Here is a 25,357-nt window from a genome sequence, read left to right as displayed (position 1 = left end):
TTGGTTATTTGTGGTGTTACGTTGCAGGATATTTACTTGTGCAAGAAACTTAAACTACAGTGGTGCCTCGCAAGACGAAATTAATCCGTTCCGCGAGTCTCTTCGTCTTGCGGTTTCTTCGTCTTGCGAAGTACGGCTATTAGCGGCTTAGCGGCCTTAAGAAAAAGGAAACAAACTCACAAGAACTCGCAAGACGTTTCGTCTTGTGAAGCAAGCCCATAGGGAAATTCGTCTTGCGGAACGACTCAAAAAACGGAAAACTCTTTCATCTTGCGCGTTTTTCGTCTTGTGAGGCATTCGTCTTGCGAGGTACCACTGTACAGTACTCTGTTCTGTGACTACCATCATGTTTGAAGAACACTACAAGTGGGACCTATACTCAAGTGTCGCAGCGCGGTGTGCTCTTGTTCACTGTTATAGCCAGTCATACCTTCTTTCTGAATTCTCCATTCCATTACTCCTCCGTCGTTTCCTGCTCACCACCACAACAGACATTGTGTGGCCACTGAGCACGCTCAGCCCTTACTGAGCTGTTTTATGGTGGCCTGCTTGAGTCCCCCCTCTCAATATTTTTTTTCTACTGCAGCAAATCTTGGGGTTCATCCAAGCATTTTGATACCTTCCTCTTGCTGTTCAGGAGCAGAGTCATATCTGTCATAACTCAGGACCAGTTTTAGTATATATGATTTACCAGGAACCTGAATGGCATTGTGGCAAGGAATATGAATGAAGCTCTAAAGTGGCCTTTTCTCTCAACAATCTTCAACCTAAAGCACACAGTTTAATGTACACTGCATGAAGCAAAAACCAACTAACATGCAACAATAGCTTCCACTTATCAACAAAATGTGCACATGGAATGCAAAATACACATACACAAAAATGCACATACATTTTACCTAAACAGACCATTTCCACATTATTTTTAACAACAATGTAGATTGAAGGGTGGATTTTAAAAAATCTTAAATAAAAACAGACCTAGCAATATACTGCATTTTCATTTAGATGATACAAACCTATAGGTTCTGATTCTTCAGGAAGGCAATTAACAGCATTGTAACACATTTTTTAAAAGGTTAATAACAAATACTCAAATCTAAATTACTTCCCTCCAAACCCAAATCTAGTATATTTCGGAGAATTTGTTAAAAAGAAACAGATAGGCTGTTGTTTAACAATCTCTTATTGATAATACCAAATGTAATAAATCACTAATGCTAATTCAAGATCAACCAGTGTGCTTTCTAGAAGAATATTAAGGTTATGAGAAAAAATGAATCTTATGTACCCCAGAAAGCAGGTTTTCTATAATATATTTAAGATATAGGGATATTTTCTGAGAAAGACCCTGTTCCATTTAAAGGCATGTATTTATTTAAAAAATGAGCTGCAGTATCCTCTGAATATCAGCATTTTTTTTAAAAAAAATGCAAATTACAATACTCTAGTGAATAAAGCACTTTTTACTTCACAATAGATGACTAAACCTCACTCGCATTATGACAATCATTATTTTCTTGATGTTTTCATGTGTATTAATATACATTTTCATTTCATACAAAATTAGAAACTAGAAAACCCTAAAAGGTGCTCTTATTTGTACATATTTTTACCAAATAAATATATGTACTTGGATGCCCTTAAATTCCCCAAGTAGAAAGGAATGCTTTCTACAGAACTGCTTATTTCCAGTAACCCACATCAGAGCTGACATATGAAAAATGGTGAAATTACTGAAGGTAGTCCAGCCTGAATAAGGACTACCTTATTAGTTCAGGTACTTGCATCTGCCTAATTTTCATATTAATCATGCACCCATCTTTCTCTAAAATAGGGCCATCATGCTTCATGTCAGAATTTAGCATGTAAGTAAAATTCATAGTGCTTCAAATCCCACTAGAAAATATTTGCCTGGTGTGAACTAATTTTATTATTCTTAACACACATCAGAGTTTTGAGGGTTGTTGTTTTTAAATTAACCTTCTGGATGCAGAAAATTAACATATCTAATACCTGAAATTTTACAATAACTTGGACACTGAAAAAAACAAAACAACTGAGGCCTATTCTTATTTAAGAAGGATGCTACGCATTGTAATGCATCTATGTTATATATTTCTCATCAATTTTTACAGTTTCTACTGATTAAATATATATTGACTCATAAAGTATTACCATTATACCAATTGTCAGCAGATGCAGGAGTATGCCATTTAAATATTAACTATCATATAAAAATGGCAGCTTGATTGTGTAGAAGCAGTGATCTCGTGCTTGTTACTGCCACATTTCCCTAATGCACCAGAAGCAGTCACAAAAAAATTACCTTTCAAATATACCTGCTACTTTGCTAGCAATAAATTAAGTTACTGAAAATAACTTTTTCTTTAACCACAATTTTATTTATCTCCAAGTTTCTTTTTAAACCAAACGAAACCTAACTATATGAATTGTTAGGTTGCACATATATAGTATATGGTTAAACAAGTGCTTCAGGTATTAGAAATTAAGTGTATTATCTGCATGTGAATAGAAACTGCATGTACAAAGGGAAAATGCAACGGAAAAATATATGCAAACGAGACTACTAACATTATATTTCTTTGCACCCACGAGGTACTCTGCTATGACAATCTCCATGCAATGCATGTTATTTACTAAGGATCTGTTCCATTACAATATTTCTTTGTTTAAAAGGAAAAAAGAGAACGGTGTAAACTTGAAACATTATGTCAGAAACCTCAAAAAGCATCCTTTGGCACTAATACAAAGCAATCCCTTTCGTATGTTCACTCTATTATTACAATGTATAGACACTTCATAGACCATTAGAAACATCTAGAAACTGATAGGTAATTGCTCATTTGCAGACTACAGTAATGTAAATCAGACAGAAGCTTACAGAAAAGACATACTTCCTTCCTAATGTAACATGTAGGACTAGCTGCTACTGTTCCGCTTATATTCCAAGTACATAATTGTTAATGTAATTTTACTATTTAAAAAGCAACACAATATCATGCATTTCAGGATATTCTTCTAAGGCTTGTATAAGAATTTCAAAGCATATCAATTAAGATAGTTATTGCTGCAAATCAATATATTAAGAGATTAAAGTTACATCTCTCCCTAGATAGACATCTGTCATAATTATAAGCATTTTGTGCTGTAGCAGAAAAGCTGCTTCTGGAAATCTTCGCCATAAATAAACTAGGGGTAGATGGAGCTGTCTTCACTCTGGTCCACCCCTAAAAGCACTGATCATGGTCCAATCTTCCTCAAGCTCATTGGATGGGTGATGTAGCCAGTGTTTAAGCAAGCCCATCAGGGACCTCAGTGCCTACAATCTAAGCTCCTGTCCATCACTGTCCACCTACACTGGACATAAATCTGTCACCACCAAACTGCAAAAACTTATTGCACCTCTAAATTTGGGTAACTATAACACAAATGTCAGATTATCAGTTGTTTGAACTACAGTGTACATGAAGAACAGAAATTAATATTAAACTGTTTCCTTTTGCTATAATTTACATGCTAAAAAGAAGATTAAAAAATGTAATTGTTTTGACACTTATTGTAAAATCTTACATTTTGTTTATCTTTATGAAAAGAAAACTTAACACAAAATTAAATTCATTAATTATTAAAATGCCCAAGTAGATGAAAGTAAATCAGCATTTTAAAATCAGCATTTTTCTTCTCTTTCTAGATTTCTTTTAAAAAGGGAAGAGGAAGGAACCTTTCAATAAAAGAATAAATGTGCTATTTGCACATTCACCTTGAAGGTAAAATATTAATTACATTAACTGATTAACTAATAAATGTATTTTGTTTAATTACTGTAAGTACTGACAGACAACAGAACAATTTTAAATGTGTGATGCATCTTGAAACCAATTATAGTTTTAAGTAAAAGTCACTAAAGATAAGCCTCTTATGTTTACCAGAGAAAGATGATTTTCAAAAATGTTTTACCTCATTGGCCAGGTCCAATAATACAGGAGAAGCTGCATTTTTTATCACTCCATTAAGGTACCTAGACAATACAAAAATAAAAATAATATTGCAGATTTAAAGAAAAGGTCATCACTGAAGTCTTAAGTCTCTCTTTCTCTTTCTCCCTCTCTGGAAAATTCCAGGAAGAAACTGATTGAAGAAAGTAAAGTAAGCTTAAAATATAAATATTTGCAAAACAGTTCCTGGTGACCAAACTCTACTATTGCTTCTCCTTCATGAGCAAATCAGAAAGATCTAGGCCACATCATTATTAAAGTCCGACATTTGAGGTGCTGATTGTGGCTTATGGATGGAGTAGTCTGAAAGCTGGTCTCAGTGGGCAAAGTCAGGCATGAACCTATAATGTGAGCTCACTTGAACTGCTCCTCAGGCTGGCTTTGAGACTTCAAACTCTCTGAATTTCTACTCAGAGATGAGTTCCACTGAGTTCAATGGTGTTTTCCTGGTTAAGTGTGTACAGGAAAATCCTGATTGTTATTATTTACCTCCTCCCGAGAGCCACACCAGGCAGTATGACTTTTACAGGCAGTGACTATTTTACGTGCGTCCAACTGATCACGCATACGCCCGTTGCTGCTGACCCAGAAGTGGCCCCAAAATGGGACGGTATTGGGCAGGAGCAGAACAGGGTGGCCTTATGCACACTCCAGTGATGTGCGGGGGGGGGGGGTATGTGTGCTGAAATGGAACCCCTGTGCAAAATGGTTGCTGCCTGTATTTTTTTTATCATACTTTGTACACATTCAGCTCCAACAAATATTGCCACAGGAGGGACATTAAAGAAGGCAGTTGTGATGTCCAATGAAAAAGAGCAGTGTATCCTGCAAGTCAGTAAAAGCCATTAACTTGAAGTGTGGGTGTACAGGCAACTCCCTGTTTGCAGAAGGGTTTCGTTCCGGGTCATCGTGTGCATCAGTGGAGTGCATGTTAAGCCCATCCTGCCCCCACAAGGGCCAAAAACGGCACGCATGGTTGTGTGCCAATCAAATGTGTGCAAAATGGTTGCCACCTTTAGTTCATAAGCATGTTCTTGCAGGTTTGTCTTCTTAGATGGGACCCCATGACCCTACTTCACAAAGCACTTCACAAATATTTGAAAGCAATCTTTTGCTTTCTATAAAATAGGTATCTGTACCCAAGTATGTTTTTTTTTAATAGCTAGGTCAAAGTTCATAATTATAGTTTAAAATATATTGGCTTTGGTTCATGACTTGATAGGCCAAACTATGGTCTGTTCTTGACTACAGTTCATGGTTAGTGAGGAAAGCACTTAACCATGAGTCCCAGTTCAAACAACACATCAAGCCAGGTTTAGCTCAGGGCAGTGCAGAAGCTAAAAGGACAGGGGAGAGTGAAACAGCTGTGAGCTCCTTTCCAAGAGCCCACATGTTCATGTGATCCTGGTAAGCAGTAGTTTGGCTTACCATGTCAGGTGAACCAGGACATGTGAATGGTAAGTGTGAACGCTAACAATCTCAGGTCAATTGTGTGAATGGTTCCAAGTGTGTGTGTGTGTGTGTGTGTGTGTGTGTGTGTGTGTATTTCCCCACATTTCAGGCATGAAGAAGTAAATGCTGACAGTCACAATGAGGGGGACTCACAACATTCACTGCGATATGAATTTCCATACATTTATAAAATTAGTCAGAATTGCCAATATTTATTTTGCAAATGACACACCTAGAGAACTGTACTTTAATGGCTAAGATGATGATTAGCCCTTGGGTAGTTGATGCAATGGAATCAGAGGTTGCACTTGTTGGTGGAAGACTCCCTTGAATGCAGTTCTACTCAGGATGCTCCCACTGGCAGAAAGCAGAAGATGTTTAAGCTTCCCCTTGTTTCCTCAGATCCATCTCCCATGCTGTTCCAGAGGATCTCCACAACCTTCCAGAGAAGGGTTTCTGAGTACATAAGTACCTTCAAGGGGAGGGAAGAGTCAACAAATATTGCCTCTTTCTTCTCGTTCAATCAGGGGGATTTATCCATTGGACAGGAGTCCCTCTGTTTGCAGGAGGCAAATTCTGACAAGAGCTTTCTTTTCCATTCAAGTAGTAGGTGCATTGGTGTTTAGGTCATTTCACCACCAAGAAGAGCATTCACAGCTTGTACAGACAAAGCACTGTCACATCACTGGCAGGTGCCATGGAAGCCAGCAAGTGGGTGCAATGGAACATAGAAATGAAAGATCAACCTCCAACAGAACCCACAAAAATGGTGACTGCACTCACACAGGTGATACCCATCCTCTGCTTTCTTGAGAATCACAGGTAGGAAGAGTGCCGTTGTGTTCAGGTTCTGTTTGCAAGCTTGCCAGGGGCACCTGTTTGGGCACTGTGAGAACAGAGTGCTGGATTAGATGGGCCTTTGGCTGATCCAGCAGGGCTCTTTTAGCAAGTAGTATGTGGACTAAGCTGCAGAACGCTATACCATGCTAGTCATACATTCTCTGGGATGCGGGTGGCTCTGTGGTCTAAACCACCAAGCCTCTTGTGCTCGCTGATCATAAAGTTGGCAGTTTGACAGCATACCATCATGAGTAGATCAATAGGTACCGCTGCAGCAGGAAGGTAAATGGTGTTTCTGTGTGTTCTGGCTTCCATCACAGTGTTCCATTGAGCCAGAAGGGATTTAGTCATGCTGGCTACATGACCCGGAAAAGCTTTCTGTGGACAAATGCTGGCTCCCTTGGCCTGAAAGTGGAGATGAGCGCCGCACCCCATAGTCGAATTTGACTGGACTTAAATGTTCAGGGGTCCTTTACCATACATTCTTTCATGTAGTATTTTGCAACATCAGTTTCAAGTAGCTAAACAAGCAAGGCTTATTATTGTTGTTATTATTATCAGAATGAAAAAAGTGGTATATTTATTGGATTATTATTATTATTAGCTGTTGTTGTTGTTAACATACCACCCTTTGGCCAAATATCACAATGTGGTTTACAGTATAATAATAAATACACAATTAAGTTGTCAAGCTACCCTAGAGGCTCTTTATCAATTGAAATGCAGGGGAGAAATTGAAAACAAAATAAGAACTACAGGAAGAAGGATGCATATGCTGCAACATTAAGAGAAATTGGCACATCTCCCCTTACTGTGAAATCTCTCTCTCTCTCTCTCATATGAAATATAAACCACAGCACTTAAGGGTATGCTTGGATGAGAATATTCAGAATCCGCATGTAGTCAAATGGGTGGCTATCGAGTTAATTATTCCATTGTTGGAAATAGTTACCATTAAACTCACTAGGGACCAAACATATCTCCACCATGTTATGCATTTTACCCTGAACCTACTGACCTGTTATTCTCAGTCCATGCTCCACATTCATGCTGACCCTGATATTTGCAGCACAGGTCAGAAAATGACCTAAGCAGCTTGCTTTTGGAATTTACATAATGAATGAAAAGAGAAAAGACAACTTAGATTTTTTCTCTCCTAGAGCTCTAAAATTACAGTTAGTCTTGGGGGACAAAGAGACAGAGTATTTTAATGATAAATAAAGAAGACAGACTCCCAAATTAATATTTTATTGAATAAGAATTCTGCTTAGTTTTATTTATCACTTACACAGCCACCTAAATAAATGAATTGAAGGATCATTGTTTATTAGCATAGTGCAAACATTAACATGTTTTACCTAATAAGTAACTTGCACCTTCCTTATTTAAAACTTTATTTAAATAAACATTAACAGTGCAATGCATATTTACTCAGAAGTAAATTCAACTATGTCCAGTGAAGCTTACTCTCAGGTAAGAGTATACAGGATTGCAGCCTAAATATAATAAGGTTTCTTGGTGATGTGATGCTTTCTAATGACCCCTGAGATACAAATTATCGTGTTAAAGAAATAGTCAACAGACCACTGGATAATCTAGACAGAGGTCATTAAACAATGATGTAGCCAGCGTAATAATCCTCAGCTATGGTTTGTTTTCTGTAACCATGTTTATTGTTAAGGACAAAGACTAGCCAGAAACCAGGATGCAAAACCATGATTTGAAATAGGTTTCCTTAAACCATTCTTAAAACACTGTGAATTCACTTAATAAGTGCCATCAGTGGAAGATCCCCACCACCACCACATTGCATGTGTGGGAATTGGCTCTGGGGGTCAGAACAGCATGTGTGGGAAGATTAGGGGAATCATTCCACAATGCTTGCACAGACAGAATGATTGGCAAAGTACAGTGTTGAATTCTACCGTATACTGTATATGAACTGAACAAACACCAGCCCTTAAATTTCTCTGCTTCCAAGATGACGAGCAGGTCTTGGCAGTGTCCCCCTACACACCCAAAAAGTTCAGTAATTAACCCATTATTCAATGTACATTCAGAAACTTATCCAGGGAACCCCAACAGATCTAGGGAAGTAATCGCTGTATTTAATGTGAACAAAGAACATGCAAACTTCAATACTCAAAACTGGAGTATGGAAACTGGTTTGTCAGTGGATTGGAATAAGCTAATTTTTCACATGTGGCTCAGTGGTCAACAATAGAAGAACAACTATTAAGGTTGGAACACATAAGTAAGAAATGAGGCTCTCAAATGACCTAGGGGGCTGGGAGTGACTTTTACCAGCTCCAGATGGTTCACAGACTATGGACCCTTTGGGACAACAATTACTTGGCCATTGTACTCCATGTTCTGATAACTTCCAGACTGGATTATTGCAGTGTGCGGTACATGAGCCTGCGCTTGACGTATTCAGGAGCTTCAACTGGTTTAAAATACAGTGCTAGATGACTGGCAGGGGTTCCATTTAGATCTCGGTTAACCTCTATTTTAAAGACCCTGCACTGGTTCCCGCTTCAGTTCCAGAGCCAAAAATAGGTGCTCACATTGGTGTGTAAAGTCCTAAATGCTCAGGTGGCAAATACCTAACAAACCGCCACCTTCCCTACAGACTTCTGTGTGTGTTAAGATTGACAGAGGGGACCCTACTTGTTGTTCCATCTCCCTGAGAAGTGGTTCTCAGGGTGGTTTAACAATCAATCCTCCTCCACAGAGAATTCCAGGAATTTAAATTTTGTGAGAATAGGGGTTTCCTAACAACTCTCAGCACCCTTAATGAACTACAGGTAATTAAAACTAACAGTAAGAGATTAAAACACATGCTGTCAGCATTCTTACAAGAGCTTATCTTAGAGGACTGTTTTGATATTTTAATATTTAATAATTGTGTTTTTAATATTCTATTGGGAGCCAGAGTGGCTGGGGAAACCCAGCCAGATGGGAAGGGTATTATTTAATAATAATAATAATTTGTAATAATATAGGTTATTTTTTATTTTATTTCCACAATATTTATCCACACTGCTTCATTGTGATGGAGTCCAGAAGTTGGTCACAAAAAACAACACATTATCAATAAAAGAAATTAAAAACAGGTATGTTTCTGTGGGATGAGGGTTATTGGTTTGCTTTGTTTCTGTTTTTATTGTGTATTTTGTGTTTTCACTTTGTAAATTTATGCTGTCAACTGCCCTGTGATCTCCGGATGAAGGGCGGTATCTAAATATAATAAATAAATACAGCACCCAGAATTCTTTGGGAGCAGCCATTTCTGTTTAAAGTTGTATCATCATGCTTTAAATGTATGGTGTGGATGTTGTCTGAGAGTAGCTGTTTTATTCCATACTCATTATGGCTCTGTTGGGGGGAACAGCAGAAGTTAGCCCTAGCACATCACTCCTCACCTCAGCTGCACTGCCACTGCAAGCTGAACTGACAATATTTGCTGCAAGAGTTTTGTAGGTTGATATGAGTCACAGGTCTAATGGGGGTGAGGGGATGGGTGGCTGTAATTATGCCTGCTATTAAAACAAACATAAAAATATAACTGCTAGCTTAAATTAATGGATTTCATGATGTTAGGCTGGCAGTACCAATTTTTATGTTTGTTTCAAGGATGCTCTGTTCGTTTTAGAGTGGTTTCCCCCCAATTTGTTTGTGATGCTTAGTGACAGGATTTTGATAAAATTTACTGAATTTTTTGTACATAACTTTCCAATTATGAAAAACGGGCATACAAAATAATAACAACAAAGAAAAACTGAGAATTTGGATAATAAGTAGTATTAAATTCACAGATCTCGGTGAGAATTATCCCTGTGATTGATACACAAGATGAGATTGGCTACAACAGTTACCAGAGTGACTTGGGTGTTTTTAATAACATCTCTCGTGACATGTTTAAAAACAAACATTCTCACAGTTCTGGGATTAAGTATAATCAACATTACAAACCACATTTTATGAATAACATTTTAAAAACAAAAAAGTTACACTACATGATATTGTTCTCGTTTGATTCATGCATTATACATCATTTTACATAGCTTATGTAACAAGGACATTATAACACACAAGTCTATATAGTAACAATACCCTGCTGATTAACTCTGGCTGATCTACTCACTATGTAATTTCCCCCCCTAATCTGGGAGCAATGAAATATAGCAGCTATAAGGATGACATTAGAACCACTGTAGCTACTTTAATATGAGGCAACAGATTGTAAATGGAAGAGAGTATAGTACACTTTTGCTGGTTTTTGCATTGGTGAATATCTATTACATAATAGATTCATACGTGTACTATGTAGTCAGCTTGGGCCAAGTTCTAAAATGCTTTTGTTTATTAGGATACTGTTAAATCAAAAATATCAGACATCTATAATCATAGGTACAATCTCACTGTGCAGACTTTACACATGTCGGTCTATATAGTAAAATTTTAATTGCACATCTCTACGAGATATCAATATGCCCCAATTATGTGGCTGAGAGGTCTATGTCAATAGAGCTACAGATAACATATAACAAGTGTCAATTACAATTTATTAACTCCAGGTGCACATAATCATGTAACAGTTTTATGAAATGACATATTAAAGGTTTATGCCTCCTTTAAAAGTAGTATTTGACATCATTGTTTCTAAAACAGGCACAGTCCCAAGTTGTAAATCCTTTATATCTGGATGCCATTTTTATTTAATAACAGAATAGCTAAAATTACAAATGTTTCTTACAATGTAGGCACACTTAACGTGGTAAATATATGTGTCTCCAGTACTATTCATTAGACTAAGGAAAGCACGAAACTTTGGGTGGAATTCAGCGTAGTGGTAAGGAGATCGTTGCATCAACACAAGCATTTCTGTTTACTCAAAACAACAACCTTCCCTTTCCTCCTCCACCCAGTTTTGGGGGTTCTTAACAGCAGATCTGGGAAAGGCATGGGGGGGGGCACACAGGAGAAGGGAAGCCTCATTGTGGTGGCAGGGGTCTTTGTGCTAGCTTTCACTAACAGAACCTGATAGTTAAATCTGCCCCTTAGCATGCAAAATAAAGAATACTGCCACAGATCAAGGTTAAAATCCAGCAGCAAATTATGTGTACTTAAGCCTCATGGAAGTAAGTGGGACTTCCATATGCCTAGTGGTGCACTGAATTGTGGTCTAGAGGTATTCTCATGAAGTTGGCTAGGTGCCACTTATCCTGGAAAGCTTACTGGTAGACCTAAAACAGTAAGTCTTCTAACACAAGGATGCATGTTCTTTAAGAAATCACAGACAACGAAATTATGATCTGTAACATATTTTGGATCACAAATTAGCAAGTACTCCTGTTAATGGTCTTAATTCATACCTTTGATAGTAAGCCTCGGTTGCCTCCGGAGTGTGATGTTTGGCATGTGTTCTTTTGATTAATTTCTTTAAAAGAAAAACAACAGAGCTTTATGATATGTCAAAAAGAAAGCCAGCACCAAACATGAATGTCCAAGAAAGCCCTGAAATCCTAGATTAATGCCTGGAAATTATTTTTCATTTATTCATTGAATGAAACATCTTTTGACTGTACTGCAATACAGCATATATGTAAAAGGCAGTAAGGTCATAGTAATTGAATCTAAATAAGTTTGCTGAGGGTTGCAGAGGGCAGAGAAAAACTTGTTCTCTCTTTCAACCTTTATATTAATTTCCCTTCAAATCAATTCCACCCAAGTCCTCTGCACTCTGGTTTTACAATTCAATTGGCATTTTTAACCAGGAAGAACATTGCTTAAAAACAACTTATTTGAAAACTACAAAAAGTAATTCCATTGAGACTTGCCACTTGACTGACACCTGTCATCTCATGATAAATGACTCCATTTTCTGCCTCTCTTGCCTTCTGCCACTCCGGCAATGGTCATTTATCATCATCTCTGTCAGCCATGGAAAGCGGCACTGACAGTGCAAGTCAGCAAACATTTAGCACATGGAACCACGCAACACAGGGAAATTATTATTGTCAGAATAATAATGGTTTAGCATAATTTATTACAGGTCCACCAAATAAGCAAAGGCTAGATGTTATTAGACAGATGGATGGGTAGGCTTGGCAGCCATCCACTGAGACTCAGGCGGTGCTTGAAGTGGAAAGGGGAACATCCTCCAAACCAATCAGAAAGCTGGCAGTTCAATTACAAAGAAATAAAGGGACATTCATCATTCAATTAGGCACCTGTCAACCCTCACAAAGGAGAAAACTTCTAACCTGGTACTCCTGGGAGAAGATGCTCAGCAGAGTGGACTGCGATTGACTGGAACAAATAAAAGAAGGACAAAGTTAATTACTGGAGTGCACTGCAAAGAAACAAAAGAGAAGGGAGCTTCAAAGGTAGGCCTGCTGCCCTGTAATCTAACAGAACATGAAAACAAGTGTGGAAAAGTTGTTCCAGATGAACACCTCAGACAAAGGCTTCCTACTGCTAGGTCAAGGAGAGAGTGAGAAAAAGAGTTTATGAGGAAGGGGCAAGGGGGGCAAAATGTAGCATGAGTTTCAAAGGAAATGGGCATCTTGCTTTGGTGATTCCTATCCACCTTTAGAACCCACAAAGTGGGGTATCCGTAGCATGTACTGAAGACAGGAAGGAAAACAAAGCAAATTCCCATTAGCAAGAGAGGGAGTTAAAATTCCATTAATGGTTGGAAACGTACTGATTGTTCATTGGCAACATATTGAAATTCATTTTGTTAGCAGAAAGGAAACCTCTTCAGTAGCTGTCTCATATTCAGGGAAGAAACTTAGCTCTCTGTCAGAAGAAGCATATGGGACCACTGTAACATTCCTACTAAAACTGATGTGCTTTGAAAATAGAAACTTTCACAGCAGGAAGCTGAGATTCCCTGGAGTCGGTCATTTCCAAAGGCTGCCATAAGCTTCATTCATTTAAAGCTCCACTCAATGTCAAACACCTGGCAATGAAGCAACCTGGAAAACATTCTCCCCAAGAGAGAATTTTTCTCTCTGAATAGCTAACATTTAAAAACGGGACAAGATTTTCCCCCTTCTCTCAAAAAAGGCAATCAATACCACACGGCTACTGTTTTCAATTGTCCTTTATGGATATATCTACCTCATCACATCTTGAACACAATTAATTACTTCTGATATATTTTACATCCAGATGCAACTTAAACAAATTACAGTTTCAATAAATTGACCCTGTAGTACAGAATGCACAATGAATAATTAACATTTTTTTCCTTTTACAAATGCGGTTTCTGAGTCTTATTACAATCAGCTCTAATATTCAGAAACTGCACACAGACGGCAGTCTTACATTATAGTACAAAAAATGTTGAATTTAATTTGGCTTTCATGTTCCAATGTGCTGAATGGAGAGATAATATCCCAAATGCATTTTGAACAGTGATATAACATTCTTGAATATTATCCTTATTCTATTAGTAATTAAAAACAGAACGTATTTGGAGATTTTAACAAAAGTCGAGCTGGAAATAAACCTAGATACACAAATGGATTTAGCCCTGCTCAGCCTGCCCATTTAGAGTAGCAGGCGGATTCACTCTGTAGCAATTGGGAGAATCTTTCCTTCTCTTCCAGGTGGTTCCGTTCTGCAACACCAAATTGCTCTACTGAACTTTTGCATCAAAACCATGCCACACAGTCCTAAACAAGCTCTTTGGTGACTCCTTGGCAATCACCCATCATACTGCTCTTCATAAGGCCTCAACTCACAGTTCTATTCCTGCTTTTCTTTGTAGTAGATTGCACATGGTTTTGCATCTCAAATTTGTAGACTGCATCTTATTCAGTCCAACAGAGACTCCATTTTCTCAGGGTCTTGCGAAAGAACAATGTTAAACAACAATTGATGACCTCCTTCTACCGGTACATAATAGAAAGTGTCCTCTCATATTGTATCACAGTGTGGTACGTTGGCTTGACAGCCATGGACAGAAAGTCTTTACAGAGGGTGGTAAACACAGCACGTGATATCATGGGCTGTCCCCTGAGCCCACTAGATGACATCGCAAGGGATCGTTGCCTTAGGAGAGCGAGAAAAATTCTCAGGGACGATTCATACCCCAGCCAGCACCTCTTTAATCTTCTACCCTTGGGCAGGAGATAGAGTATAATCAGTCGTACCAACAGGCTAAAAAACAGTTTCTATCCTTGGCTGTTAGGCTGCTGAACAGAAAATAATATAGTGCAACTGACTTTTGGGGTTGGTGTGTTGTGCGACAAGCACACAGAGTGCAATGAGATTGAGTGTTTGGGGGGGGGAGGGAGGCTCAGTTAATTTCATTGTACACAGGTTGTAAAGCTAAAGGTAAAGGGACCCCTGATGATTAGGTCCAGTCGTGGCCGACTCTGGGGTTGCGACGCTCATCTCGCTTTATTACATTGACAATAAAGGTATTATTATTATTATTATTATTATTATTATTATTATTATTATTATTATGTTCAGCATTATTGCTCAAATGAACAAAAACGAATCCTTTTTCTTCTTATGGAGTAAGAGAAATATTCCATATTTTAAGTATTTCTTAAAACGTACTGCATAGCATTCACTGATTGATTTGGCTGCCTTTCAATACTGCGTACAGTTCTGGTTGCCCCACCTCAAAAAGGATATTGTGGAGTTGGAGAAGATTCAGAAAATGGTAACCAACATGACCAAGGGGTTGGAGAAACAACCATATGAGGAAAAGATTACAGCACCAAGGGCTTTTCAGTTTAGATAAAAAAATTCCTTCCAGTAGCACCTTAAAGACCAACTAAGTTAGTTCTTGGTATGAGCTTTCGTGTGCATGCACACTTCTTCAGAAGTGGTAACTTAGTTGGTCTTTAAGGTGCTACTGGAAGGAATTTTTTTATTTTGACTATTTTGACTATGGCAGACCAACACGGCTACCTATCTACTACTTTTCAGTTTAGCTTAATAAAAAGTGTCTAAATTATGTATGGTGTGGGGACAGTGGGCTGTGGTCCTTCCCAATAGGGTCCATTCCATCATCAAGAAAACCTGCAACTGACCAGCTATGCTCCATAGGCGGCGAAGTCTGTCTGTGAGTTCCCCAGCACTCCAGTTACTTTTAACCTGCTGTGTCCATTCTTATAATTTGTTTGCTGGGGTTTTGGCATGTGTGTTTGCCAAACTCAAGGATTATTGTAATCTACGCCATTCCTGGGCCTCTTGGGTTCATGTTACCGGAGAATAAGATTCAGGATTATAAAGAACTAAAAGGGCTCTGATCTCTGGAGAGGCAGGGAGATGTGGGCTGGTTTACCCTTCGTTAATCTTAGAGGGATCTGGCGGGAAACACTGGGAGTGTTGTCTCAGAAACCCCCCTTTTTAGTATTTCCTTGAGCTGAGTGGGGAAGTGGTAGCAGCAATTATCAGGTAGTTAAAACACAACTGGCCTATGCTACAATGCAGCTGTGCAATATAGGGTGTACACAGACTCTCTTAGCCTCCCCCTTCCATCAAAGTTTTGATGTTTGGTCATGATTTTTGACATCTTCCAGTCATTAAATCATTTAATAAAAATAGTTAACAGTGTTAACATTTTAAACTTCAATAACTAATTATGATGTATACAGGAAAATAGAAAATTCTTTCTTTGGACATAAGCATAAATATATTTACAGTTATTCACAGAGTCTGCTTAATTCTTTAACTGTTATTTAGGTTGCAATCATATGCCCACTGAAGTACTGGCTTCTGAGTAGACCTGTATAGGATTGCTCTGTTAATTAGCTTGTCAGCCAGACTGAACTAATGCTAGCAGGCAACATTTGTTTCTTCCTTTAAAGGAAGAAATGAATTGGTAAAAAAATAATAATAATGCAGTACAGAATTAAGAGAAGCATTTATTCATATAAACATTATGAAACCATTACATTTTTTCAAAATTGCTCAATGATATGAAAAAAAAACCATAAAATGCCTGCTAGTAGTTTGCTCTGGCTTCACCCTGAATGAGCTTGTCCCTTTAAAGAAACTGTTAGCAGATTTTTCCAGAGGTTCCTGCAGAGTGAAACCTTCAGAGCCTTTGTACAGCCCAAGTGAAGCAACTGCAAACTGGTTCCTTCTAGAGGCTGGGGGGAAACAGCTGGTGCAGGCAAGCTGTATAAACTCTTAGGCAATTTAGTCAGCAGTGGTAGTGAAATAAGAATCCCCCACAGAAGGAAAGAACTAGACGGCCCTACCAAAAGAAAAGCATGCAGTAACAAACTGTAAAGTGTTTGGTGCTAATTATAGAGTAGAATCAATTAGACACGTTGAAGCTGATTTTATAGTGCCGTTTCAGCTGATGAAAGCAGACCCAAACTGCTCTCCCTGCATTTACTGTTTAAACTTCTATAATCTCTATGCACCTCTTTATTAAAAGATATGTTTGTTCAGCCTAGTACTAGACTATCAGGGCTTCTCTGGCAGCACTTTAGATGCTGTGGTGACACTCTTTGCCCCTTGCAATTTCCTTTTCACCCTGCTCCATCGTGCAAGAGGCCCTAACCCAATCCTGTTGAGCTCTGCATGGGTTCAGGAGAATTTATATAGCAACACCACTTGCTAATGATGAACCCAAACTGAAAGAAAGGCTTAATGCCCAACACCGTCTTATAATCAGCTGTTTTAGAAGAGAAGAACACAGCATTAGTTGGACACTGTAGGTATAAGAAAGTTTAGCTTTAAAGGCCCTAAGTTGTCATTTAGAAAGAAAGTTACATGAGGATGGGGAAAAATAAGCATATTTATTCAGAAGCATTCAGTAGGTTTAAGATCACAACAGACCAGAGCAGATATAGTGGTACCTCGGGTTACAGACGCTTCAGGTTACAGACGCTTCAGGTTACAGACTCTGCTAACCCAGAAATAGTACCTTGGGTTAAGAACCTTGCTTCAGGATGAGAACAGAAATCACGGGGCGGCGGTGCGCTGGCAGCGGGAGGCCCCATTAGCTAAAGTGGTACCTCAGGTTAAGAACAGTTTCAGGTTAAGAACGGACCTCCGGAATGAATTAAGTTCTTAACTCAAGGTACCACTGTAAATATAAAATTTAAATATTTCAATATTTATCTGCCCTGGTCTGTTGTGATCTTAAACCTTCTGAATAAATATGCTTATTTTTTTCCATTGTGTGTGTGTACATATGTATGTATGTATGTATGTATATGTATATGTATATGTATATGTATATGTATATATGTGTTAAATAATCTGGATGTAAGTGTGGGAGAACTAGTCTCATGAGCCAACATGCTTAGGTCTAATTAATGCATAAAGGGGTTAACACCACAGATTAAGGTGTCCTGCCAGGCTTAGTGAGGTCACTTTCCCCTCATCTTTGGAGGAAATAGGTAATAAGGCCAATTGTCCAGTCTACCTGAGAAGCTGAGTGTGTGAAGAGTCTAAATTGGATGCTCCAGCTTAGACATATGGCTTTCACAAGCCACTTCTGAGTTGCTATACCAAACGTTAAGAACTCCCACTTCTGTAACTGAGCTAAATTTTACTGCCTGTGCAACTTTTTCTGAAGCACGAGAATCTGACAATTGTAGAGTTTGTAAAGCATTTTAAATTTTCCAAATGTGTGGGTTTTTTTCTATGTAAGAGAGAAACTTCGAAAGGAGCTAGGAAGGGCTTATTTTAAAGGTTCCTACCTGGAAGACCTTTTCCATCTGGCCTGGGAGAGCAGGCCTTGGACTCATTCCAGCTACAAAAAGCTGGAAGAAACTCTTGGGTTGGGGCACTATCTAGGGGCTCCTGTTGAAGGTTCTTTTATTGGTTTTATTGCCCCAACTGTTTAACATATCTTATATTTGTTTTTAAAATGGCTCTTAATCTGTGGGTTTTTAAATTTTGGTTTTCTTTTCTTTTTGTTTAAAGTAAAAGGGCGTAGGATGTGCCTGGGGAGGAGTGGGGGAAAGCATGGGGGGTGGGAATCACAGTGACTCAGGGTAGGAGAAGGTAAGGTGTGGGAGGTGGGGCAGGCCGGGTAAGGGGTAAATGACACAGGCAGTTGGTTATTGTGCTACATGCCAGACCCTCTTCTAACATGGGGAATTGGGTTTGTGCCAGCCCTTGATCTGCAGCTGCTGGTGCTGAATGCCAGGTTGGCATGGAATAAGACCTCACTCATCTACGATTTGATTATGGATGTGGAGGCCGATCTGGTCTGTATCACGGAGACATGGCCATTGGCATAATCACCCCTGAGCGCCCTCTCCTGCTTCATGAAAGTGAAAGTCCTTATGCAGGGCTTCTCATGATTGGGCACATTAGGTAAATCCTGCCCAATTACCTATTTGGGAAATGGTAATTCTGTATTACCATTGCTGGCGTGCTCTGGTCCATGGGGTCACGAAGAGTCGGACACGACTAAACAACAACAACAATTCCGTATTACAGCAACCCCAAAGCCCAAGTCCTGCAAACAGTCCAAATCAAAGGGATCTCATAACATCAAAACTACTGAGAGATTGTGAGCAGCTATCAGGGCCACACTCCCTCTGTAGAAGATAATCTATTATGACAATTAAAGAATGACCAACTATACTATGAATGAAGGTTGAGATACTTCTAAAAAAACCCTCAAGGAGTGCCTGGATATAAATAGTCAGGATATTTTCCTTTGCATAGTCAACATGGAAGCCAAGCTGTATATGAAGTTTCTTGATTGTACAATACTACTACAAACACTGTAAGATAAAATACCTGTAATGATGTATTTAGAATACTTTCTTGTGTAAGTTAAAAGAATGAAATCCAAGGCAAGAAAACAAAAGTTGTAATGCATCCTCACTCTCTAGTTTGTGTTCAATAAAAACTAGAAAAATGTATGTGACAACCTGATGCTTATCTCATGTAGTACAAGGACAGCTTTATGATAAAACTCAGGCGGGGGGACTACTTGAGAAGAGTCATCATTCCTATGACCTTGACACTCAAGTTGGTCTAACAACTTATATACAATTTAGTGACGTGTGAGAACAGATGATGGTGCAATGCATAGAAATGGCAACATTTAAAATTCATAGTAGCACAAGGCCATTACTTTTCCCACTGGGCCACTTGAACTTTAATACTGTCTGACCTGGTTGGCCAATACTTTCTAACAGTAGACAGAGGAAAATTGCCAGCAGAAGATAAGGCTCAAATGATTTTTCATTTAAAAACATTAACAAGATACTGTAAAATTGAGGGATCTGTTCTTCCTGAAGAAACTTCATTCTCCCATCGTCCATGTCTTTTCTTATGATTGAGTGCATTTTAAATCTGAAGCTTTTAAAAATTACATTTAAATATGAAGAATAAATACAATGCTATGGATCCACAAGAAGGCTGTGCTAATGACTTGAAGCAGTTATTTGTCTCAAAATATATGAAAGCATTTACACTTTTTTATGTTCTCAACCACTTTGGAAGATTTTATGGCATTCCATATGAGAATTCTATTCATTCATGTGATAGTGAATATTTGGACACTATACTAAATATGTAGTTTTTAGAGAGAAGAAAGAACCAGACTTATTTGTCCCTTCATTGTACACTTCCCAGGAAGGTCTTTAGAGGGGTATATGGCCTTTCTGGTCATGGATACATAACCCTGTACAACTGAATCTGCACCTGATTTATTTGTATTCCAAGGTATAAAAATTCATAAGCAACTTTCACTCGTTTGGTTTTAATTTTGGCATAATCTTGTGTAAATTTGTCACAATGGTGAATGTATCATTATTGGGCTCTCTTGTTTGTTTGTTTGTTTGTTTGTTTGTTTAGTTTCTTTCCTCCTCATCACATGGAATCAAATATTTGGGGGATTTGAAAGTCTGTGTACTATTAATATATGTGAGCTTGAGAATAAAAACAATGTTGACTTCACAAAGCTTTAAGTAGGAGCGAACATGTAAGAAAGGTGTTTTCATGTGCAATTAATATGCAACAACTGAAACCCGAACGAAACATCCAGCCACTATAGCAATGTAACTGTTAACTAAAATATAAGGGTTCTAACTGCAGTGATTAAAAAAAAAAGTCCCCTCTTTCTGCTGAGAGGCGTGAACTTTGAGTTAAGGGGGATTGCTTAGAAAGAGGAAGAGTAATGTGGCACATCAACATTATTAATCATTATTTGATTTCTTACCTGCCCTTTACCAGTGTGGCTGTTCCAGATACAACTTTACTGATACTGTATCACTGGGAGGAGAGTGCTTCTAAAAATGGGCAGGGCTTATTCAATAGTTGGAGGTTTATCTGCTTCTCAATGGATGATACATGGCACCACCACATAATGTAACCAGTAAATAACATCTGCCATGCGTAGCCATATCAACAATACACTCAGTCATATCATAATTTCAAACAGCTAGTCAACTAAATCATGCGATAAAAAGCTGCTCTTAGCTATCAATAATAATAGGATTGGCATCATTGTTACAAAAGGTTTCAGAGGCTGTTTGTTGTGTATCAGTTATGGCAGTAGTTTTCAACCAGTGTGCCATGGCACCCTAGGGTGCCTTGAATGATGGTCAGGGGTGCCATGGCCAACACTGGCTTCTGTCCTCTTCCTTCTCTTCCACCTCTGATTCCCTCTTGCGTCTCTGCCTCCCAAAGCCTTGCATGACTTGTTTCTTGCAGCAGCCCTGTCTATAAGCTCCCCAGGCCAATGGTGGGCTCTGGGGCTGGCTGGGTGGGGGTGCTGGTTGCCAGAAGCTGAGGCAGCCTCTGAATAAGCAATCAAGCATGCGAAGGAGCCCAGCCTGCCAGCCCTTGCTGTTGGGAATGGACAGACAAGTGGGAGACCGGGCAGGCAGGTACTACGCTGGCCTTTCTTGTGCTTGCTGTGTGCAAGGCCTGCCTGGGAGCTGAGCACCCAGTACTGAAGGGGAGCCTTTCCATCATGCAGGCCTGGCAGCACCCACTGATTCCTCCCCAGGTAAGGTGCTGGCCTCACGTTCACCTTTGGCCGGTCTGTTGGGCCACTAAGGCTGGGAGCATCCTCTTCTCCCAGGTCCCTGTGGGCAGTGTGAGGAGATACCTCTCTTTGGGGTGAGGAAGGGCAGCTCAGAGACCTGGGGTAGCAGCAGTGGCTGTCCAGAGAACTCCCAAGGAGATGGGAGAGGAGGCTGAGGGAAAACTCCACAAGGGAGGGTGTTTGAAAAAGGTGGAGAGGCTGCCAGCTCTGCAAGCAAGGGGTGACATAATTGGGCTCCTCAGCCCCACGGGGTGCCGCAGAAAGAACGTAGTTGGTCAAGGGACCTGTGGACTCAAAAAGGTTGAAAACCACTGAGTTATGGTTATTTCTCTGGTGCTTTCCTAAATGTAACATGGCCATGTGGTATTTCCCCCCATATTGTTTAACATAATAGGAAAGTACATCCTTGTAATAATATATGTGAAATTCTTGTACCAGTATCAGGTGCTTTAATTTGAGTTTGGTTCATTTTCCTGTAACACCCCAACTTTTTAAAAAGCTGGGGGGAGGGAATCTCCCACACATCGTGATACCACTTGGTTATAGGTAATATAATCAAATTTAGAAAGTGGTAAATTAAGTGTGTTATTTACAAGCAATTAATTACAAAAAAACAGGCAGGTAGCTTTCATTAAGTTGATTACTGTTAATGACATTGGCCTCATGCAGCTACTGTCTTTAGCATTTACATAAACCACGTGTTAAGTGCATGTGGTACTTGACAGCTGTATTCAGGTCATAAATCACACAAAGACCCAAAGTTTTTAATGGTATAATTATACACAGTTTATTCTATAACACTTAGCATTTTACTAGTTACCTGTGGAAAATGGCAGGTTTCGCTGCACAGCCTCAACAAAACTCAAAACAAGGATTTCATTTGCTATATACAGTCTTGTATTTTAACAACTTGGCTGGCAGTCATACATAAATGGCCAGGAATTACATGCAGGTGAGTGAGTGAACTGGTGACTAAGGTGTAGATTGCCTCATCTCTCCTCTGCCAGCCTATTTGGTTTCCATACTAGCAGCTCAGGAAGGAAAGACTCTTATTCCACAGTCAGCATGGAAATATATTGGGCTAAGTGGGGTGGGGGCATAGATCACCCTCTCTTTCTTATTCCAGACTATTGGGTATAATTGATTAAGGTATTTCTATGTCACCCTTCACCAAAAATCGTCACAGGTTTGTTTACAACAAAATAAGACACACAATACACAAGAACAATAACAATAACTGCAGCTTAACTTAGAAATGGCTTCACCTACCAGTTTCTAAAAACTTGACAAAGTGAATTTTTGCCTGGTGTATAAGTGAATATAAAGTGGTGTCAAAACACACTTTGCTGAGGTCACAATTTACTAGCCTTGTGTCATTACCCCTGCATTCAGCAGTGATCTGGATGAAGTCAGAGATAGGTCTGGGTCATGGCACAGAGCCATAGCTGTCAACATTTCCCCCTTTTTAAGGGACATTCCCTTATTCCGAATAGGATTCCTTGCAAGAAAAGGGAAAAGTTGACAGCTATGCACAGAGCTGATTGTGGAAGGCAGGGAGACCACTGCACCAGAGGCAGTTGAAGAAGAACTCGCAGAGGAACCTCCCAGACCACCAGGGCCTACAGAGCCAGAGCCTGGAACGTCACAAGCACCCTCCCCTGACCAGATGCCTTCCACCACATACTACCAGTCCAGCAGCACTAGGAGTGCAACAGCAGGGAGGCTATGGCCTGCCTTCAGGTTGGAAAGAGGCATAAAAGGCCTTGGTCTGCTCCCAACCTTTGTTGGAGCAAGCTGCTCACTTGGAGCTGTCCGTGGTCTAGCAACCTTCGACCAGCCCTGTCACCATCCTTGCTGCTTTCTCCAGGAGTTTCTTATTAGCAGTAGTAGCTCTTGCCAGCCAATTTAGAAAGCTTCGTGAGCCTGTCAGGTGATAATCCAGCAAGAATGGGAAAAGCTAGCTTTGCAAAAATTGCCTAGCCTAGACAAATGTTAAAGGTATAAAAGCCATACCCGCTCTAAAAATTCAGGAAGCCTTGTATTTCTTGTACAGCACACCCAGTCCTTACTATAACTATAGCTGGGGAAAAACTTTTGCTCAAGTTTAATTGGATATGAGATGTTGACAGAATGCAGGGAACTAGTCTGACATATCTATGATCAATAAATGAATGGACATGAGCCTAAATCTTTTCAACATAGCAGTTTTTGTTGAGACGTGGCTATCTGTGAAAATCCCAGTATGACTGGGTATCATGGCTAAGATCGCCACGGATAAGATCACTGCTACAGTACATAGTCGAGCTGGGAATGCACATGCTATTGATTATTTTATTAAATTTATTCCTTATTAAAATAATGAATTCAAATGGAAAAAAGATAGAGCACCAACGTTAAAATGTAATTTGAAATGGACCCATTGGCAGTTTTAATTTTATTTTTAAGTTTTCCCCACCTCACATTTATATGAATATACCTGTTGGTTTTCTCTTCCATAAGTTGATTTAAATTTGTAATTTCTTAATGTGCGTCACTTGTGGCTTGGTCTATGAATGAAAATTGTAACTTCAGAAAAAGAATTTATGTTTTAAATGAAACTGATGGCTATGTCATGTTAATGTTAGATCATAACTAGCTAAAGAAAGTGGGAGTAGGGACAACAGTAAACCATCAATGGAAAACAAGGATAGTACCGTCCACGAACTTTTTTTTAATTTAAAGTCATGGTCTGCAAGATTTTTCTCAGACTTTTAACATGAGCAGTCAAACATTTTGCACAAGCAGAATATCCTAGTAGAGGGACAGGGGCCACATATACTTTGTTGATAATAAATTTACCACCAAGAAACACTCCATTTCTCTCACTCTCAAGTTGAGAGTTTGTCAACATTGTGACATGGTGACTTTTTATTAGGAGTAAATGCCACTGTTGGGTATGTGAGTCTGCATAACTATCAACATTTTGGGGTGCAATAAGCCATTTTAAATTTTGTTAACACACCTTATTCCACTAAATAACTATGAATAAATGTATAATCTGTTACCTGGAGAGAGGGAGAAAAAAAAAAGCAGGAGGTCTCTCTAGCCACCTAATCACCATATCAATGACACATGCCACAACAGAGAGGCACTAGTTTATTTGATTGATCATGGTAGATAAACTCCAAATAACAGAGAAATTAACAAATGCTTGACATTTGCTCAACATCCATTATTCTGACACTGCTTTCAGAATTTCAAAGCCTGGGAGTATGCTTAATCAACATTCATATTCCCAAGTGAGCTACAGGCACCATATTGCGCCCCGCCTTAGTACTGATGAAAACTGCATATTGGCCATTTCCAAAGTGTTCTGGGACTCCACACGGGGCCCCTTCTCTCTTGTTCCTGTTCTGCAGTTTTTCTTTTAAACACTTCCAAGACAAAAGCATCTGCCAGTTTTTCTCTCTGGGGATGTATGCAAAATGAATTTAACAGTTTTAAGGCCAGAGAAACCCTCACATCTAAATTCATTCATAGGACAGAAAAGGGCCTAAGAGGCCTCTCCAGGGACAAAACCCTGCTGAAATTTTCCCCGACAACAGTGGGAGCTTTATAAAATCTAAGTCCAGACAATTTCCAATTCAAATGCCCAGCATAGCATGACCTTTGTCAGATCTAAGAGCCCTGGATGCACCCACTTTTTCTTCTTCTAACTAGCACAGACATTAGACAGGGCACTACAGCTAAGCAAGAGGCTCAATATTTGCATGCTCTTCCATTGTGAAAATTTAACAGTGACAGCACTGTGTCGAATTCTTTTCCCTTTAGAACTTTAACTCCATAGGAGGGGCATAGCTGACAGATGACTCTCCAACATATGTGTTATGTACACTGCACAGCTGAGGAACCTTGAATCAATGTCATAGCATCTCAGAGATGACCTACACCTTTCTGCCCATTGTGTGTGTGTGTGTGTTTTGGGGGGCACAATAGAAATCACCCCACCTAAAAAAAGACAACAAAATATTAACAATTTATAGTCATTAGCCTGCATACA

General features: G+C 39.2%; 1 protein-coding gene across 4 annotated transcripts in view; it reads right to left on the bottom strand.

Annotated features, from left to right (window-relative positions):
- The window catches only part of CDIN1 (CDAN1 interacting nuclease 1), a 118,485-nt gene that overhangs the window by 74,136 nt on the left and 18,992 nt on the right, over positions 1-25,357 (bottom strand). For 3 of the 4 annotated variants that reach the window (XM_081210158.1, XM_081210159.1, XM_081210161.1), the window contains exons 2-4: positions 12,581-12,626; positions 11,690-11,754; positions 3,982-4,042 (exon numbers count right to left, since the gene is read on the bottom strand). The exons of the other annotated variant lie outside the window; for it this stretch is intronic. In XM_081210158.1, the coding sequence (XP_081066284.1) occupies positions 3,982-4,042; positions 11,690-11,754; positions 12,581-12,626 (172 nt within the window). The remainder of the gene's footprint in view (positions 1-3,981; positions 4,043-11,689; positions 11,755-12,580; positions 12,627-25,357) is intronic. 4 annotated transcript variants of the gene reach the window in all.

The sequence above is a fragment of the Podarcis bocagei genome (assembly GCF_964188305.1).
Source record: "Podarcis bocagei genome assembly, chromosome: 1".
NCBI classification, from domain to species: Eukaryota; Metazoa; Chordata; class Lepidosauria; order Squamata; family Lacertidae; genus Podarcis; species Podarcis bocagei.
The sequence above is the reverse complement of the archived record's forward strand: the minus strand, read 5'-3'. Positions and strand labels throughout refer to the sequence as shown.